Genomic DNA, 19,856 nt, shown 5'->3' with positions numbered 1-19,856 from the left:
TCTTCAGCCTGGGGTGGATATTCCTGGTGCTGTCTGATAGACAAGAGGGAATGGGGCACATAGGCCTTGTAAGGGTCACCTGAAGAAGGGTGGAGATCTTAAAGACTTTCCTGGCTGTGCACAGCTTCATTTGTATGCTTGACCTCCCAGAAACTCCTCCTGAGGGTCGTTCTCCAAGATGTGTCTATATAACACAGAAAGACTCGAGGTTGATGAAGCAACCTCAACGAGGTTGATGAAAAGGTGGCACTTTTTCTCTGCTATTGGGATTTCCATCCCTTTTCCCTAAATAAAAGGAGTATTGAGGTGGTAGTCCCAGAAAAACCATGGCAATGGCATCTAAAAAGCTTTATCCTGAGCTGAGGCTTCTCAGGGGAGTCAGGAGGTGGAGGCCATCGATGGCCTGGCAGGTGCTGTGCCTTGGCAGCCTGGCCTGGGGACTCCTGCAGATGTTGGGAATATTGTTGTTTTCATGAAGCCAGGAATTAAATGAGAGCCAGGAACACTTTTTCCCTGCTGCCTTGAAGGTTTTGGTTTATTGCCACCCTCCCTTTTTGTCCAGTGGTGGTAAAATGTTACTGAAAACAAAGCAGCTCCTGGGGTTGGCTCTGCTGGTTTTGCTTGGATGCATTTTGAATTTTTACTCCTCAGGGAGCACTGTCCTCTTTGAGCCTCTGAGATAAAGCAAACATTGCACCTTAGGCTTTGGAAATGGATTTTTTTTTTTTTTTTTTTTTTTTTGAGGAAACTGGACCTTAAAAGAGGAGCAAAAAAGATTCCCAAGGCCATTGAGTCAATGTAGTGGCAGTCATGCCACGGGGAGCTAAGAGGAGCCCAAAACAAATGTGGGCACTGGAAAATTTGGCTTGTCCATCATCCACTTGTGCATTTGCACGTGTGGCAAACGTGAAAATCCATCTAGTCCAAAGCATGGTCTTGTGCAGGAGATAAATACTGTTTGCAGGTGGTAGAGAGACTCTGCTCCACCATTAAATAAAGCAGTGGGGAGTTGGGGAAAGAAAGGGAAAGCCCCAAATCCTCAGTTATCAATAATGCATGTGTAGCTTCTTTATCAAAACAGCAATTAAAGATTTAATGGATCTGCTTTCCTAGTTAATGAGGGCATGTTGTTTTTTGACTGTAAAAGTCAGTAGTAATCCAGTACCTCACAAAAAGGAAATAAAAATATAGAATTGCTCCCCGAGACCATTGGCGTTTGCAGAAAAATGGCCAGGCTTTTGCAGTGAAATAATGGCAGATTTTAATTCTTAGAGGAAACGTGGGGGAAGTGATTTGGAATACAGACCTTTTAAAATGAAAAAGGCCAAACAAATCTCTCCGTGATCCTGCTTAAATTTATAAAGAAATAAGCACTGTAGGAGTCTCTAAAAGCCGTGCAGGCGGTTTAAAGCTGAAGTCACACAAGTGCCAATTTTTTAATATCATGTATGATGTGAGAGTAAAAAGTATTTCTGAAATATCTAAGCTTGAAAAATATTATCAGGTTGCCTACTGGCTGCCCCTTGGATGCTCAGTCCCTGATCACACAGAGTTTTTATAATAAATAGGCTATGGATAGTGGCATGGAACCAGGAATGGATCCTCCTCCTTCTGCATCTCAGGGCATGGTTCCTGCTGTCTCTCCTTTTTCTAATGATAAATATTTCCAAGTCTTTGCACTCTGCTGGAGAATTTGATGTTGCAGAGTAGGATTCCCTCAGAGATGGGACAAAATATTAATGAAAAGAGGGGGACAGCAGGGAACTGGTGGGATGAGGTACCATCCCATCACCATCATGTGCATTTCTGAAAAAATCTGGTCTGTGCAAAAGGTTGCCTAATAAATAGAATTCTGTTTCCTGTAATTTATCTCTGAAAAAAATCTGGTCTTTCTCATTAAATATGATTAGTGGCAATTGAACCAAACTCAGATAGTTCACCAAATCATCATTGTTTAAGTTAGTGACAATAATAATATTTATATTTATGAATTAAGAGTGATTTTCTTCATTAGAATTGATCCTCAATATTTAGTCAGGGGGGCATTGGTGGCTTCGCATCCAAGGAGAAGCTGTCAGGGTCATGGATGTTGGTGTGAGTAAGGGTGGGAGAGCACAGTGCAAACCACAGCATTGCCTGGAAAGAGGAGGTTTGAGGTCTGCAGAAAGGATTGATCTGGGAAGCAGAGCTGAGGTTTTTTTCAAGGGCAGGGATTACTGAGAGGTCACAGTCTTTTTCTCACCATGGTCTTTCCTGTGTGGATTCATAGAATGGTTTGGGTTGAAAGAGACCTTAAAGATCATTTAATTCCAACCCCACCAGCCCAGGGGGCTCCAAGCCCCATCCAACCTTCAGCACTGCCAGGGATGGGGCAGCCACAGCTTCTGGGGGCACCCTGGGGCTCAGCACCCTCACCCCAAACAATAATTAATTATTGTTAATAACTCAATCTCTCCTCTTTCAGCTTGAAACCATCCTCCCTTGTCCTGCCACTCCACACATTATAAAAATTATAAAATTATTATAAAATTATAAAATGTCCCTCCCCAGCTTCCCTGGTACTGGAAGGTGCTCTAAGGTCTCCCCATTGGATCCTTCTCTTCTCCAGGCTGAACACCCCCAACTCTCCCAGCCTGGCTCAGAGCTGCTCCAGCTCTCTGCTCATCTTTGTGACCTCTGGATTTGGATCTCCACCTTTTTCCTGTGTTGGGGACAAACTGTCTTGGGTGTGGGTTTCCTTTGGGAGCCCCAGGATGACCAGAACCAAAGGTGGGGAGAGGGGCACAGTGGTTCCCCCTTCCCCAGGAATCTCTGTTCACACATAAAAAGACCAGTGGGAGGTGTAAATAGTGAACTGTAGGAAATAAATCCTCTGCTCTGGTTAATTTTCCTTTAAGCATTGCCTTTTAATACATGCTAGGACCTGGAGAAGAAGATTTGGGGATGTTTCCTCCTGCCCATCAGTGCAGTGCTTGAAAAGAGTTCACTGAGGTTTAGATAAACAAAAGGGGAATTTTTCATGTTGGAAAGCTGGTGTGCCTTGAAGTTGCTCATTAGGTATTCAGTGTGATAAGATCATAACTGTCAATAAAGTCAGCTTTTATTATACTTGTTATTATTATAACTGCTTTCTGTTGGATCTGCTGCTTTGCATTTTCCCTGGAAGCTGATAACTCTATTCATCTTCTCTTTAGATTTAAGAAAAGCAATCTAGATTTGGGGAAATCAAGAAATGCCCAAAGTTCTGCAACAGCCAGTTGTAAAGAATCTGCTGGCTATAAGCTCCATCTTATTTTTGTAATTTGGGAAAGAGAAATATCTGTTTTCTTTGCTTCTTTGGAGGCTTTTCTTTTTGGGGTTATCCTCTTCCTTTAAATATCACCACAGATAGTCAATACTGGCTTTTCCAATGTGATTAAATCTTTCAGCCTTACTGGTTTGATTTCCTAGTGAAAATTGGTGGGTGTCACATAAGGAGGTCAAATGGGGACCTTTGGAACAACAGTTTTCTCTGAAAATAAATGTACATTGTTCCTCACCAGGTGTCACAAGCAGTGAACCCTAGGAAACATTTTTCACTGCTGTATTATCTTCCATCAGAGTACCTCGAAGTATTATATGAACTTTTGAGCCTATTTTGTTTTTATTTGCTGGAGTTTTTCGGCTGCTTTTATGCTCTGAACGAGGACAATAAGATATGTGTTTTGTTTCTTTTTTTTTCCTTTGCAGTTGTTTCCTGTCTTTGCTCCTGGTGGCAGCTGTGGTTTGGAAGATTAAGCAGAGTTGCTGGGCATCCCGACGAAGAGAGGTTGAAATGCCAATATTGAATGCTATCTCTTAAATGACTTTTTTATAGTTCTTCTCTCTTCTATTTGTTCACATATGCATAGCATTAACCTTCAGTTGAGGATAAGCTCCACTAATCTAGAAATGCTTCTGTTTAGGGATTTAATAGTGTGCTTTTGATTACACTTGCAGTGACAAATGATGCCCTTTTAGTATCCTGATGCTGCACTTTCTGCAGAGCACAAGAAATTGGGGTGAAATGTGCTGAGTTCCAGAACTCACATTCTAGACAGCATAGCTACAAAATGACCACAAAAGAGGCAGTTTTTCTGCACTGAAGCTCTGAACCACATGAAACTTCTCTTTTAATCTCTTAAAAAAAGGCTAATCCCCATTTTCAAATTAAAAGCTTGTCTGGAGGTGCTTTTTTTGGTTTTTTGTTTGTTTTTTTTTTATAATTGTTTTGTTTTGTTTTTTCACCAGCATGGTAGCATAAGAGAAAGATAGGAGAAACCACCCAAATTTGGCAAGCTTGTGTCCTACTTCAAAAGGCAACTTTTCGTGCCAGGGCTTTAATCCTCGTCACCAAGCCATGGACCACACCAGCTTCCCAGCTTTTTCTTGTTTGCAGGATGTCAAAACATTTCTGCTTTACAAAATATATTTCCTCCTTGTTTACCCTTGATGCATTGGGTGATGGATTCAGTTTTTTCACCAGCTGCTTCTCAATTGAAACTAATTTCATGTTATGCCCAATGCACTCAAGGTGACCCGGGGAGGATGGGCAACACGTTGTCACTCTGCAGCATACAGAATGGGTCCTTATTTTTCCTTTTTAAGCACAGATGCAGAAATATTTAGTAGGGCAGCAAGCCCTGTGTGCTGCAAGGCAGATGATGCCACATTCCTGGGGTTTTCTTGCTGTGGTAAGCACTAAAACCACAGCAAGCAGAGCCCTGGACAGTGGACAAATACAGCAGAGGTCAGGCTGGGCTGTGCCTGGGGTTATTTTTAGGAGTTTTGTCTTGTGGGATCTGTTTATTTGTGTGCAGAATGAGAGAAACCAGACTTGATTTAAGTAACTCCATCTTTATGGAAGTGTCTCTAGGTTGTCACCCAAAAGGAGGTATCTTTTCCTAAGGAGTGTGCTGTGCTCCTTCCCCTGCTTTTGGATTTTTAGGGGGAATTCTGCCCATTCCCATAGATTTTCCTCTTATCTGTCCTGCAGGGATGAAGCTCTTGGCAGCTGGAGGGAGCCAGACATGGAACTGTTCTACTCAAGGGTGTTTTATTCCTATGTAGTAGTTGAGCAGGAGTATTCTGGGGATTAATTTTTACAGGGCTTAAATTCTGTGCCACTGCTTGTTTCCTGCATATCTTCTAAAATTTGTCTCTGGTTCTGCTTTCCAGTGGGAATAGTGCAAATTTATTCAATCTGAGGATCTCCTTTCATATAATAAAGTAGGATTATGTCTGATAACTCTTTTCCTCCTCTTCTTCTTTCTGCTTCAGATGTTTTTACTCTTGCTAGTGAACTCAAATGCATAATACAGTCAGTGGTTTTCACACAGATAACCCTTAATCTTTGAAATAATTTAAGTCTTGGAGGTTTTCTGTATTCTCTGAAGGTAGATAAATTTTTACTAGGGCAGCTGGTTTTTTTCCTTCTTGCTTTCTTGGCAAGAATGGAAGCTGGAGTCAGCATAATGTTCCCTGTTGGCTCCTGGGGTGAAATGTTATCTAGGAATGTATAAGGAACATGGACTGAGAAGTAAATACTCTGCTTGGGAGCTCAGCTGAGACATTTTAGCAGTGGCCTAAGTGAAAGATGTCTCCATAAATTAGGTTACTCTCGGTCTGATGGAGGTTTTAAGGGAAAAAAGCTGGCACATTAGCAGCATAATTGTGTGTTTTACTCTAAATTCAGTTTACACGTGTGGCTCTTTGATGGGCAGTTAATCAGTCTGTTCTTTTCCTGGCAGGTTCCTGCCTTTTGCTGTTATTTATCTTCCTCCTCCTTTCCATCTACTGATTCCATCTTGTAGTTCACAATCTCTGCTATTCCATCTGTCTGGTGTTAAAAATACTTGTAAAACTTGAGGAAGCTGTTTTAAATCTCTTGTCATGCCATTATTAAATAGATTAATAAGAATTATCTCCAGAAACAAAAGTCTGCCCCAAAATTCTTTGACTTTTTGGTATTATCTGGGATAATTTTATAGGTTGCAGGGGGCTTTTTATACAGACTCAATAAATCCTGTCAAGGCTCCCTTTAAACCTTAGTAGTTAAAATAATTAATAGCAATTTGCTACACTGCAAGTTTTAAGTGTAACACAAGCTTACCCCTGTGTGTTCTGAGGATGTTTTTGAAGTGTGGGGGTTTTAGATTTGCCATTTTCCCTTCTTTTCAAAGTGGCTGCTCTCTGGGATTTTCTCCATTATCCTGACAAAAGTCTTGGGTCACAGAACTTGGAGTCTGGACTGGGACAAATATTTTGATTTTTGATTTTATTTTTTTTTTTTTACCTCTAAATTACTGACAAAGTCAATTGAGACCAAATTCACTTCCTTCTCCATTATCCTGACACAAGTCTTGGGTCACAGAACTTGGAGTCTGGACTGGGACAAATATTTATTTTTTTTTTCCCCCCTCTGTAAATTACTGACACAGTCAATAGAGACAAAATTCACTTCCTTCTCCCAACATATTATAATTCAGGGTGAAAGGCAAGGTGATGAAGCAAGACACTGATTCAGACAGCATCTTATAAAGTTTAAGGTAATAAATGCTGCAGTCCTGGAGGAAGGGATTTCTCTGGCTGGGGCTGTATTTTTAAAAAGTTGTCAGGTTACAGTCCTGTGTATCTTGTGGGTTGTGCTGCAGGAATTCTCTGCTTGTTCTGGAATCTTAACTCAGAAATAAATAAAAATATAATGCAATCTGCAGGTAATTCCCAGCTATCAATCAGTGCTTCCAGTGGAAGGATTGAGAGGGCTGAACTTCTTATCACAGTGCAGGGTGAAAAATAAGATAGCTGAAGCTTAATCTGAGATGTGCAGAGGACAGAAAACAGGGGAGTGTGTTGAAAGGTCTCGGAGTCAAAATTATTCAGACAAGTGTCCCTTGGCAAATGTGCTGGGAGAAGCTGTACAGTGATGCTTGGTGTGTCAGATAATGGAACAGAGCAGCATCATTTGAGTGAAACTGGATTTCCATTCCTCCTTACTGAGGAAGCAGTGTGCTGCACATCCAGAATCTGCATCAGGATCCTGGAAAATTCTCCTGGTTTTTGTTTTTTTTTTTTGCTTTTCTGCAGCTAATCCTCTTTGTCCTGCTGCTTGCACGGGCCAGTGCTGATGTTCCTCAGCCTGAAGGCCAAAGGCTCTCCTGGTGTGCAAACCTGGTGTAGGAAATGTGGAGCTGTAGGAAAATGGGTTTGGAGCACTGAGCAAAAGTTCAGGCCTTGCAGAGTATAAAACTTGACCCAGAGTGAAAAATGGGAGCAATTTGTGTCATATCAGGCATGGAGGAGATGGGATTGTAAAATGTGTGTTTATTCCCTCTCCAGTGAGCATCAAGTTTAAGTATCTTCAGACATCCTAAAGAGGGAAAATGGAAATAAAAAGGCAGCTTTTATAGGAGGCTTAGGATGAGGTGAACGACAAGAGGAAACAGGGATAGGAAACCTTTCTAGCTTGTCTCTAGAAAATGACACATTAAATCTGTCAAGGTGGTAATAGTGAATAATGCACAAAATACAAGAGTGGCATTAGAAATTTAATATGCTCATCTGTTGCCCTGAATTTTCTGTCCTATTTTGTTTTATTTTAGCATCCAGCTCCTACTCTGTTCACCCTCAGTCTCTTCTGTCTCTTCCACTCTGAGCAAGAAATAATATTTCCAGCACGTGGAGTGGGAATAATCATTTGGCCAGCCTGGTGCAACCCTGTGTGAGGGGAGAATCAGCTGGGTTGCCCTTCAGGATGCATTGGGAGCAGCAAGACCAAGCACATACAGGGATAACTAAATTTGGGTGTCTAGAGCTCAATTACACCCTTTAACATCCATGAGATTGTCTACATTTTGCCTCTTTTCTTGCCAAGGCTATGCAGGGCTGAGCATATTTACTCTGTGCAGTTCCCAACTTATTCAGGGTGGGTTTTGTGTATTGATTTACTGCAGGGATTATCCTGCTCTTCTCTGACCTCATTGCTGAGACCTTTTTTCCTCCCAAGTGTATTCAAAATGCAGCAGCTCTCCTTTTTTTCTCCAGTACCCTCTGTTGCAGTGCCTGGGAACACTGAATACCATTCAGGCAGGTGGGTTTCTGTGCTCATTTTTACAACAGAAACTTTCCAAGGGATGTGGGCTGGGTATTATTTATTGCCCTGCCTTCATTTTCTCCCCCTTCCTGCTCTTGCCTGTTAGTATTTCCTCCATCTCTTCTATCTCCTCTTTTAGGCTGTGATTTAGGGTATCCTTTGTCAAAGGAAAGGAGTCAGGATTGGAGTCTTTTCAAATTGCCACTGTAAATCCAGGTCTGCAGCAGTGTCTCCTTGGAAGGAGCTGGTATTGGCCTTCTGCAGGGACATTAAAAAGTCAGGTAACAAATGTCCCTGGGTTTGGGCAGCCCCAGGTGCTTCAGAAGGCTTCTAAGAAATGAGATGTGCTGGTGCCAGACTTTGCTGCTCTTCTCTCCAAGCTCCCAGCAGTCATTTGGCATGTGGAACTTCTTGGTTGATAGCACCAAGAGTGCTGGGCAGTGTCTGTCAAGCCAAGAATTAAATATTAACTGCTTGGTGGTGTAGTTTGTAAGGGAAACAGGAATTGGAGGAGTCAGAAATCAGCACAACCAGGTTATTTTAGCAAGGCTTGTTGTGGTAGGCCAAGGAGTAATGGCTTTAAACTAAAAGAAGGGAGATTCAGACTGTATATAAGACTTTTTTTCCAGTAAGGGTGGTGAGGCCCTGGCCCAGGTTGCCCAGAGAGGTGGGAGATGCTCCCCCATCCCTGGAATATTCAAGGGTAGGTTGGACAGGGCTCTGAGCAACCTGATCCAGTTGGAAATGTCCCTGCTCAGTGCAGGGGTTTGGACTGGCTGACCTTCCAAGGTCCCTTCCAACCCAAACTATGCTGTGATTCTATAATTCTGTGGTCAGCTCACTCAGTTGTCTCATTACAGGCTGGAACAAAAACTTGTGTATTTATTTTAGGATGGGTTCACTTTGCAGAATGCCTGTTCCCGGGCAAATAGATTGGAATGGTGATGACCATGTTGAATTAATAACTACATAAATTCCCAGTGCCTCCATTTGTAAGTAGAGTAATAAAGCAGCAGTGTAGTGGTCATGCTGTGTTATTGGTCTTTGGAGTTCTGTGGCCACTCTGCTCTCAGCAATGTCTTGGGTGTTGCAGATGGTACAGAACAAAACTGCAGGATTAATTTGTTACCTGGAAGAGAAGTGAGGGACTGAAGCATCAGAAACCTCTCGTTTGACCCAAGGAAGAACACACTGAGTTCTGGTTATGTGATGCAGTGGCTGTGGAAAGGAATTGTAGGAGACTGATGAGTTGAGGGTCAGGGTCCAAAGGTGTAACACCCATCTAGGAGTAAAGATGTCAAAAGCTGGGGTTGTTTTTCTCTTCTAATGGCAACACTTGCAGTGCCAACAACTTTTATTTTTTAGAAACGTGGCTCTGAGATCAGAATTTGGGTGCTTATGGAAGGACCTTTTCTAGGTCAATGCAAGTCACGTGCATGAGGGCTCACAGGATGCAGTTCAATGGTTCATACTCTGCAGGAGGTCAGATCAAATAATCATAGTTTTTTCCACTATCCCTAAATTTAAAATCTATGAATGGGAACCAAGTCATAGTGCCTGTAGGCTTTTTCCAAAATACAAAGGCTGTGTGCTCTCAACAGTGATCTGTGTGGCTTTGGTCACCAACTGAAGGAAATCACAGCAGAAATAAGAGATGCCCTGAAGAGGAAAAAACATCCCAAAACATTAATGTTGACAAGAGATTCCAGCTCAGAGGGGAACTGATGGTCCATTTTTGTTTGAACATGCTGCTGTCACTTCTGTGCCTCCTGGAGCTCATCTTGGCTTGAGCTTGCAGATTTGTAGCTTTAAAATGTTGGAGTAGGACACCATCCTCTCAGGTTGGCAAAAACACAACCTTGGCATCCAACTGAGCTCTTCTCATGTCATCTTTGGGGTGGTGGCCACCAGTAGTGTGGCCTCTAGCCAGTGAAATTGGGTTTAGTGTATCCCAAAAAAGACCTGTTGGCCAGTTTGGGGGATGCTGAAGCTACACTGTCAAGTCTAGGTCTGAGGGAGCCTCATTTAAAAAAAAAAAGCTACACTGTCAAGTCTAGGTCTAAGGGAGCCTCATTTAAAAAAAAAACAAACTACCCCAGAGCCATAGGTGTGGTGAAGGTGTTGTTGTTTCAGGCTCCTGGATCTCCCCCTGATGATGGGAATCAGTGGCCCAGGCATCTAATAAAGGTATTTAGAAAAATCAGGGAGAAAAGGAGTATTGTGCAATTAAGCTAGAAGAGCTCTAGTCAATCAAAAGTGCTCTCTGCTGTCATGTAATTACCTGGTATTGGTACTGATTTCAGCCTGGGTGGACAATACACTTCTGGTCTTTTAAAAAGAAATTATATCTCACTCTTCTTATTAAAGGTCAGGTTTTCAGTGCCCTCCTCCTGGGCATGATTATGATGAATAATTTACTTATCTTAATCAGCTCTGAATTAAATATCTTCTGTCATTTCAGCATGAGGCAACTTCCCAGCAGCTTTGCTTTCTGGTTTGTTGTAGTTTTGAAGTGTGGAAATGCCTGGTGAGAAGCATTTGAACATTAATTCTCTCCTCCTCTCTCTTTCCACGCAGCCTGCAAAGTCTCTTACAAAAACCTAATTAGCTCACATTAATATGTGCATTGCTCCAGGGGCTTCAAAACTTCATTTTCAGTGATGATGGAAGCTCAGAGAAAATTGTTTGTTTGTTGACTTACATGGTAGTTAATGTAATTGTAGCTAAATGCTTTAAATCACTTATTTCTGAGACAATGGGGCTCATCTTCATGGCACAGTGAGCTCTCCTCTCTTGCTTGCTTTCTTTCTTTGCTGCTGCCCCTTTTTTCTTTTGGAGTTGGTAATTCCATTGACTTCTCCCCTTTGCCCCAGGGTCCCCAGGGAATTATCATGGAAAGCAAAGGCTCCCACAGCAGGATATTTGTGTGCACAGATGGCATTAGCAGACATGCCATGGCTACCTGGCCACCTCCTGGTGCTGCCACCCCTGGGAAGCAAAACTTCTCCAGAGGCCCTTGGAAACCCCAGGAAAATGCTGTCCCCTTCCCACCCTGGGGCAGATGTCATTCCAGGGACAAATTCTCCAGAAAAGGTTCTCTGAGTTATGCAGCAGTGCCTAGACACAGGGAGCTGATAGTTTGTGTGTGCCCAAAAGGGATGATCCACCTCCTGCATTCAAATGAAATGAAATTTAATTTTTTTTTTTTAATATTTTGAATTAAAATTAAAATCCCCTAGAGGGATGGAAGATGTGCAGGAACAAGCTCAAAATGCCTTGAATGCCAGTGCAACCAGTCTGCCCAGTTTGTTTTAGAAGGACAGAAGTGTTCTCCATCCTCTGAGCTCAGCAGAGTTGCTGTGACTTAGCAAGTGGCCAAGTGAGAGCTGAGAAGTTTGCTGGGACAATTTTCTGCCCCTTGGCATGGTGTGCAGTGAGACCTTTAGGTTCTGGACTTCAGAAGCTGAGGTTCTGGAGTGTGTCCAGAGAAGGGCAATGAAGGGTCTGGAGCACAAATCTGCCCAGGAGCAGCTGAGGGACCTGGGAGTGTTCAGCCTGGAAAAAAGGAGGCTGAGAGGAGACCTTCTGGCTCTCCACAACTCCCTGGAAAGGGGTTGGAGCCAGGGAGGAGTCAGACTCAAAATACAACAAAATATTTGTGTTAAAACTTGAGTTCATTGCAAGTTCTAGAGAGCTGGTTTGCTTGGCTTTTTTTTTTTTTTTTTTTTTTTTTTTAAAGCCATTATTTAAAAAGGAGTAAATAAAATTGAAAACATGTGGTGTTCTGGAAAAATCAGCAGCCTTTCGTGGCTGAAAATATCAGAGCCCAAGCCCTGTGCTCATAAAAGAGACTCCACAGGGGGCAGTGATGGAGATGGATGGGAGCAGAGTGGTTATGCAGAGCCTGGTGACTGCTTTATTATCCTGAATAAAATGTTGAGGCTTTTCTTGTCAGAAAACACAGCATAGGTTATATTAGTCAATTAACCTGGTAACCTGACTAGCTGTTTTTCTTTTGTGTGAGAGCCTGTGCTACTGTATGGCAAGGTTTTTCCTCAATTCCTCTGGCAGTTTTTCTCCCATCAGTAGCACACTATTCATTTTGGATTATCCATTACTCAACTTGTAGGGATTTAAAGAATCACTGGTTTGGAACGTTGCATGGAGCTGTTGGAACAAGTCCAGAGGAGGCCATGGAGATGATCTTAGGGCTGGAGCAGCTCTGCCTGGAAATAGGGTCAGAGAGTTAGGGGTGTTCAGCCTGGAGAAGAGAAGGCTCCAGGGAGACCTCAGAGCACCTTCCAGTGCCTGAAGGGGCTGCAGGAAAGCTGGGGAGGGACTGGGGACATCCTGGAGGGATGGGATGAGGGGGAAGGGTTTCAAAGTGAAAAAGGGGAGATTTAGGGTAGATCTTTGGTGTGAGGGTGCCCCCAGAAGCTGTGGCTGCCCCATCCCTGGCAGTGTTGAAGGTTGGATGGGGCTTGGAGGTGGTGGGAGGTGTCCCTGCCCATGCCCAGGTGAGCTTGAAGGTCCCTTCCAACCCATGGGATTCTGTGATTTCTGCACTGTGCCCTCCTGGACCTGGACCTCTAGTCCTGGGTGCCATCAGATGAGCAGATCTGGTCACCCCCATCCTCTGTGCTGGTTTTGTCCTCCAGCACAGAGCTGTTGAGTTGGTTTGTTTCTTGTCAGGGTTGCACCAAATCCTTCAGGTCTCGGTCTAACACTTCCCATTCTGTAGCTGTTTTAACTTATTGTTTGGAAGGGATTTTTCTCCTGAGAAGGAAGGAAAAAAAAGAAAATCAATGCAAATGGGAGGTGTGCAGGTTCTCAGTTTGCAGTTACTTAAATATTGAAGGGCAGTGCTCTGCTCCACTACCTGCTTTTTAGATGGGTTTTAGTGTAAGCCTGTCAAACATTTTTTTTCTTTAAGGGGCTTTTCAGACCTAAGTGATATAAAATTTTCTCAGCTTGTCCTACTAATTGTGTGATCTGGAAGCCAAAGGTTTGCATGAAAGTGTCTTGAGGTTCATTACTTTAATTCTCAGAAAGCAAATCACTAAGCCAGGTTCTAGGGTACCTTGATGTTGACTTCTGCTGATTCCTAATGATGTGCTCAATGTCTTGGCCAGGGCAATGCCACAATTTCTCCTTTACAACGTAATATAAGATTTTAATTAAAATTTTGACACAGCAAACAAATATCAAAGGATACATAGGTGTGCAGCTTAACCATGCACGGTGCCTGCCTTGGGGGAGAGAGTGACATTCTAGTTACACAGCTATTATTTCTCAAATTTATTCTTAATTTTGGGAAGGGAATTGGTTTTGTAACATGCCTTGTACTACACCAGAAGCTGATGTTAGGAAAAGCACTTTCTCCTTTAAGCATTTGCTGCTTTGGTTGCAGCTCAGACCTTCACTTGGTTATACTGGGAATCAACTGGTTTGGGGACAACCTCAAAGGCCAGGGCTTTTCTTGGCCAGTTCAGAAAACACAAAGGTTGCTGTCAGCATCTCTTTTCCCACTGCTCATGTTGTGGCACTCAGGGCTTTTATTTCTTGATGCTCTTCTTGACTTCAGTAGGAGTCATGGTGCCAAATTGCCCATTTTCTTTGATAAACTCAGCTTCCTTCGAGGAGCTAATAGCTTTTAGTTCCTAAGTCTCTTGGACATCTTCATCAGGACAGCTTGTTCTCTGATTTTATAGCCATGAAACAAAGCACTTTATGATAGCTGAAGGGGACAATTGCAAGAACAACAACCCAGCAATCTGTTTCACACTTGCTGTAGTCTGCAATCTGCTGGTGTGCTTTAAATACTCAAAAACTCCTCCTGGCCTTCTCCTGGTCTTCGAGTGTGAGTTCCACACAGGTTTGGTTGCAAATCCTCCCATTTCTGTGAATTCTTTGGCTTTTTTGCTATGTGGCAGTATCTACAATCTGCTCCAAAATTCCCCTCCTTCCCCCTTTTTTTTTTCCCCCAGAGATTAAGTAAACCTTCACCTCTTTACTTTTATAGAAATGCAATTTTTTATGGTTTTTAATTAGACTAAGGACCATTCAGTCTTCCATCCCCCTCCCCATGCTTAGTTTCATCCACCTCATTGTTACCTTCCTGCCCCTTTGCCTGAACCCCAAATTGCAGAGCTTTCTTCCAGCTTTCTGCACACAAAAAAAGCCTAAAACGAGGAGATAGCTTGGCAAAGAGAAGACTGAATTTGTGAATTCAAGAAACTGATGATGTTTAATAGTTTTTTTCCAAAAAAGTTGCACACTGGAGAGTAGCAGCATCTTTTCTGCCGTGCTGGACGGGGCTTGTTCAGGGCACCAGGCATTTAGTGGTGGGGTTTTTAGCAGTTTTTAAGCAGATTTTTAGCAGTTTTTGAGTGCTGTAGATGGTGAGATAGAGCTGGGAATTGTCAGATTTGCCACAAGGAATGGGGAAATGCTGGTGGTCATGGTGGGAAGTACAGAGGGCATTTGGTGATGCCTTAATCAGGCTTAAAAAAGAGAATTAACTAATATTGGTGTGGTTGAGGGGTGATGTGGGGTGTGTAAAGCTGCCTGCAGCAAGTTGCTGGGTTTTAGGGTAAGGCTGCTGTGTTCTTACAAGCTCCACAAAATATAGGCTGTTTCCTTTATTAAGCAGGGGCAGTGAGGAATGTCAGACCCATTGCTTCTGGGAATTAGGGTTGTGGCTCCTGCATCCACTTAGAGGCTGTGAGATGAGTGTTCAAGTTGAAATGCTGTTTACAGCCCAAGCATTATAGGAAGGGTCTGGTTTTTGGGGTGTTATAGAAAGGGAGCTGCATCACAATGTTTAAAAAGTGCTTAAGAGTTTTGTGTCATGAAGGCTTGCAGAGATTTACCCAGGGAAATGTTTTCTGGTTTAATAAAACATATTGCAACAAGGCCATGCTTGCCATTTGATACATTTGCTGCCTTCCAAAAGGAAACAAACAATAAAGAAGATGATTCAGTGGCAGCGTTTTGCTTCTGATGTTATAAAAAAACATTCAATTCTTTCTTACAGTAGTTACATAGTGCTGGTAGTTTAATTTTTAAATGGTTGCCACAAATCCTATAGAGCCCTGTCATGCCCCAGACAGGTGATGACAAACAACCAGGGCATCACTGTTTAAAATTTAAATAACTGCTTTATGGTGACTTAAGGAGATGTGTTTTCCCTCACCAATGAGTCCAGACAAGCCTCTGCAGTGTATCTTTACTTGCAATCACTTGTTAAGTTATAGTAATGGGAATATTTACAATTAGCTGTCGCTCCCCTTAAGCCTGTTGAAACACCAGGAGGTTGTTTTTCAGTGTTCCTTTATCTCCCTTCACGTTGGGTAAAAACAGCTTGGGTGCATGGGGTTTGGGGGGTGGTTTTTTTTTCCTATTGTTGTGTTGGAACAATGTGATAATAATACCTTTGTGTTTATGATCTCAGCAACTGCTCCGTGAGATGCAGCAGATGGCCAGCCGCCCCTTCGCCTCCATCAACGTTGCCTTAGAAACAGATGAAGAGCCACCAGATCTCATTGGGGGAAGCATCAAGGTGAGAGCTGGGGCTTTAGGATGGTCCTCACCACAATAAATCATGAACCCTGGGCAAAGCAGTAAGCCCCAAATCCTCTCTTGGTTAGAGAGCTGCAAGAAACCGTAAGTCCGGGGGAGCCCGCCGCTAGCCTTGGTGTTTCTTTTTATCCCTCCTGCTAGGAATATGGGGCTGGTTTGGCTAAAAGTTAGACTTTGTAGGGGCTTTGAGTTAGTGTGTGTCATGCTAGTGGTTAGGGGTTTGTAGGGGATGAGATTTAGTGTGTGTCATGGTAGTTTTTATGCCTTTTTAAGCTTTCCGCAGCGAAACGTTTGGCTGGAAATAGAGCTGGGGGCTGCAAGTAGAGCCCTGGGGTATCCCCAAGCAAACAGGAATATCACTGGGTGTGCACTGTAAGAGTGTTCATGGTGTTCTGGTTGTAGATATATATTCAAATACATCTTGTGGTGCACAAATAGTGTGGGAAAAATCGTTGTCTTACACCAGGCTGGCACATTCTTGGGTGCAACACATTGTAATTTTAGGGAAAGGATATCTAAAAGGAGACTAATGAATTAAAAGATTTTTTTGATGTGGTGCTTTGACTAGCAGACTTGTCTGCAAAGAGAAAAAAACATCAAGAACCTGAGAACACTGCTTATTTTTGGTGCCTGTCTAAGCTGGCTGGGTTTTTTTATTTTGTTTCAAGTTCAGCTTTTTGGAAGTTTTTCTCATTAACCAAGGCACTAAGTTTCTCACCTTCCATTTCTGTGACAAGAAAGCCAGGTCTGCCTTTCTATTAAAAGATGTGTGGATTTTAATTCTTGCAAAGCACATGAAAACAATCTGACCCTGGAACTTTTATTTGCTGAGTAATTAGATTCAAGGTAGATACCAGGAAAAATTTTGCACCCAGAGGGAAGTTGGAATAGGCTCCCAGGGAAGTGGTCACAGCACCAAGCCTGCCTGAGTTCAAGAATCATTTGAAGGATGCTCTCAGGCACATGGTGTGATTTTTGGGGGACAAGAATTGGGCTCCAGGCTCCTGGTGAGTCCTTTCTAACTCATCAGATTCTCTCATTCTGTAATTCTAAGTCTTGGCCTTAGGATGAAGGAGAGACAGAATTCAGGTTGCCTGTATAGCTTTAGCTCTTCCTTAGGAATGTGTGAAAATTGTATATCCTGCAAGCTGTAAAACTTTTTCCACCTTAATAATGTCCTGCACTGTGCCCTGGCTGGATGCTGCATAGAAGCTTTTTGTTATATTGTCTTAGTTTCAGTATTTTTCTGCTTATTTCCTGTGTTCTGTCCAAACCTTTCGCCCCCAGCATGAATGATTCCTGGGACTGCCTCACATGTGAGTGCTTCTTAGACTCACAGACTGGTGTGTGCTGGAAAGGACCTTAAAAATCATCCAGTTCCAGTTGCCCAGCTTCTCTGGGAAGCCTGGGCCAGGGTCTCACCACCCTCAGAGTAAGGAATTTCATCCTAAGATTTCATCTCAATCTTCCTCTCTCAGCTCATCTTCTCACTCCATACCCTTGTCAAAAGTTCCTCTCCATCTTTCTTGAGGACCAGTCATGACCTTTCTCTGAAGTCAGGGATTATTGTCCCTGTTTTGCAGAGCTGTACCTTGGAGCATAATAAAAACAGAGGAAAATTTGCAAAGGCACTCAGTAATTTGGGGTAATTGTGTGGCAAGGCACTAAACTGACCTCTCTCTGGAACCAATCCTTGGAAGCTCTGAGTAGTTCTGCTTCCCACTGACTTTTATTTTACCCCAGGTCATTCAGTTTTTCTGAAGTTTTTATAATTTCTGTACTTTTGTGAGGAGAATGGTAGGCACTGGAAGGCATTAGCTGCTAATAGCTCACCAAGATTTGGAAATCTCTGCTTGTTAGCTGAGGCTGTCACTCACCAAATTAAAATAAGCCTTTTCCTCATTGCTTCATCCAAGATTCCATGGGATTTGTGTGGATATTCCCATCAGGCTGGAGGTGGATTTGTGAGGCTGTAGCCTGGCTGATGACATTTTGGGGTTGGAGTCTGTCTGTCTGAGAGCCTTTCCCTTCCCTTCTTTCCATTTTCTGGAAATAACTGAGCTGAGCACACCTCTCCTGCAGGATCAGCCCAGCACAAAGCTGTCCCAAACTTTTTGGTCTGAGAAGTTTGTCTCCCCTCAGAAAGTCAAGAGGAGACAGTCAAGACTCCTCTTTGAGTCTTTTCTGTTCTGACAAGTGTTTCAGTTCTCCTCATGTTCAGCTGGCAGTGCTTCTGCCTTTTCCACTGGAGCTTTGTTCATGTTCTCCTCTCTGCTTTTCCCTTTCTTCTCAGTGTCTTCTGTGGTTTCAGGAATGTTGAACTCTTCTCTTTTCAAGTGCTTCCACAGACAGGATTTCATCTTTCTCTCACTTTGCAGCTGAGCCTCCTTGTTTCCCATCTATGCTGTCAACTTCCTTATCTCACTTGTCTGACCTCCTTGGGTTCCTCAGGAATGGATGGAGAAACCAGTTTAAAGCATAAATAAAGGCTGTGGACAGATGTCCCTTTTCAGACCCCAAAATTGTTACCAACTGCTTGTTGCCCTCTGTGCTGACAGCTCATCCAAATGTTTCTTAATCCACTTGGAGCATAAAAGAAATGATCTGATTCAGGGAAATTCAGCAAACTGTGGACAAAAACCTGAAGGCAAGTGGGGAAGGTGGACATGGGGGGTTTTCCCAGCAGGTGACTTCATCTGCTGGGTGATCAGGGTGCAGAATGAGGATGCTTTTCTGTGGCAAGGGCAGTCATGACATTGGGGGGGGTTTATATGGGTTTTTTAGCATCTTGGAAATTTTGTTTAGGTCATGGAAGTATGGATAAAAGCCTGGAGTGTTTCAGCAAAGTGGAAGCCATGTGGAGAGGAGGGGTTCAGGTTGCTTGTGGGTGGTGAGCAAGTTGGGGAATGATTCTTCTGAGACAGGCTGAGCTGTTGGATGCTGCATATCCACCAATTCAAACAGAAGTGGAAAAGCAGTCTGGATATCTACAGGGCCAACTTTGGGTTTTCTTCTTACCCCTTTTGCACCTGCATGGGAGAAAAGCTCTTAGCAGGAGGCAGCTGCAGGAAGATGGGATGCTTCCATACAGAAAAGGGGAATTTTTCCTTGTGTTTTGTCTTCTTTTTAACTATTAGCCAAGAAAGAAGTTGAATTGCTGGACTGTAAACCCTTCTCCAGTTCTCTCCACTGTGTCAAAATTTGCCAGCCTCCTTTTTAATGCAAGACTTTAATCCAGGCTTGTGTTATCATAAATGCACTGATGGTTTTCTTTCCCTGAGTGAATCAAAGCCTTTGGTCCCTCACGAGTTTATTTGAGGGTTACAAAGGAGAAGTGGAAAAGGGAACATGTTGTCTGCAAGAGATTAATTTCCTTTTCCATTGTGCATAGCCAGTTGGCAGCCAGTGTCAAGCTAGTTCCATCCTAAGTTAATGTTTTCCAGCTGGACAGTATTAGAACCATGTTTTCAATTAGTATTTTTCCTGGGGTACTTAGAAGTAATAGAAAGTGATTTACCTGCAGGGAAACTATTCATGTTACAGTCTGCAGCTAGGCAACACGTAACTGGCTGCTTTGCTTTGTTTCCCACTCAACAAATACCCAGTGGATCACAAATCCACTGCTAAATTTGCTTAGTTATTACAAAATCCATTGGCTTTTCTCTGCAGCTTTTTGGGTGTTCTGAGGTGCTGCCTGTCAATTTTATTTTTTTTTTTTCTCTAAATGTATTTAACATCCCTGGGTATCTGGGATTCATCCAAGTGTCTAAACTGGTATTACTGTAACTCAGTTTTTTTTAGGTCTTGTTATCTAATTTATCTTGAGTTTTGCAGTCTGGCAGTGATTTTTTTTCTGCTTTCCTGAAAGAGTTTGGAAAGTTTATCATATTGTAATTTTGTCAAGAATTGCCAGGTATCTTGAAGCTGGTTAGGCATGAAGTTAACACTTCTGCAGGGTCTTGGGAAAAACACCTACACAGCATGGCAAGGAAACACTTGGCTTGAGCAAAACACCTACAGGATCAACAAGAAAACTGTTGCATTAGCAAAATTTATCCTGAAGTCAGAAAAAATAATTGGCTTGGAAGCCTTAAGAGGATTTGAAGAACAATCTTTTAAAAGGGAGCATTTGCCTGGTCCATCAAGCAGCTGTGTTCAGGGATCC

General features: G+C 42.8%; 1 protein-coding gene across 1 annotated transcript in view; it reads left to right on the top strand.

The window, feature by feature from the left end:
- The window catches only part of ATRN (attractin), a 151,665-nt gene that overhangs the window by 117,737 nt on the left and 14,072 nt on the right, over positions 1-19,856 (top strand). Inside the window, exons 26-27 of the mRNA XM_071753147.1 lie at positions 3,730-3,808; positions 15,564-15,671. Of these exons, the coding sequence (XP_071609248.1) occupies positions 3,730-3,808; positions 15,564-15,671 (187 nt within the window). The remainder of the gene's footprint in view (positions 1-3,729; positions 3,809-15,563; positions 15,672-19,856) is intronic.

This window comes from Heliangelus exortis, chromosome 10, assembly GCF_036169615.1.
Source record: "Heliangelus exortis chromosome 10, bHelExo1.hap1, whole genome shotgun sequence".
Taxonomy (NCBI): Eukaryota; Metazoa; Chordata; class Aves; order Apodiformes; family Trochilidae; genus Heliangelus; species Heliangelus exortis.
Note: the sequence above shows the minus strand (reverse complement) of the source record. Positions and strands in the feature narration are given on the sequence as shown.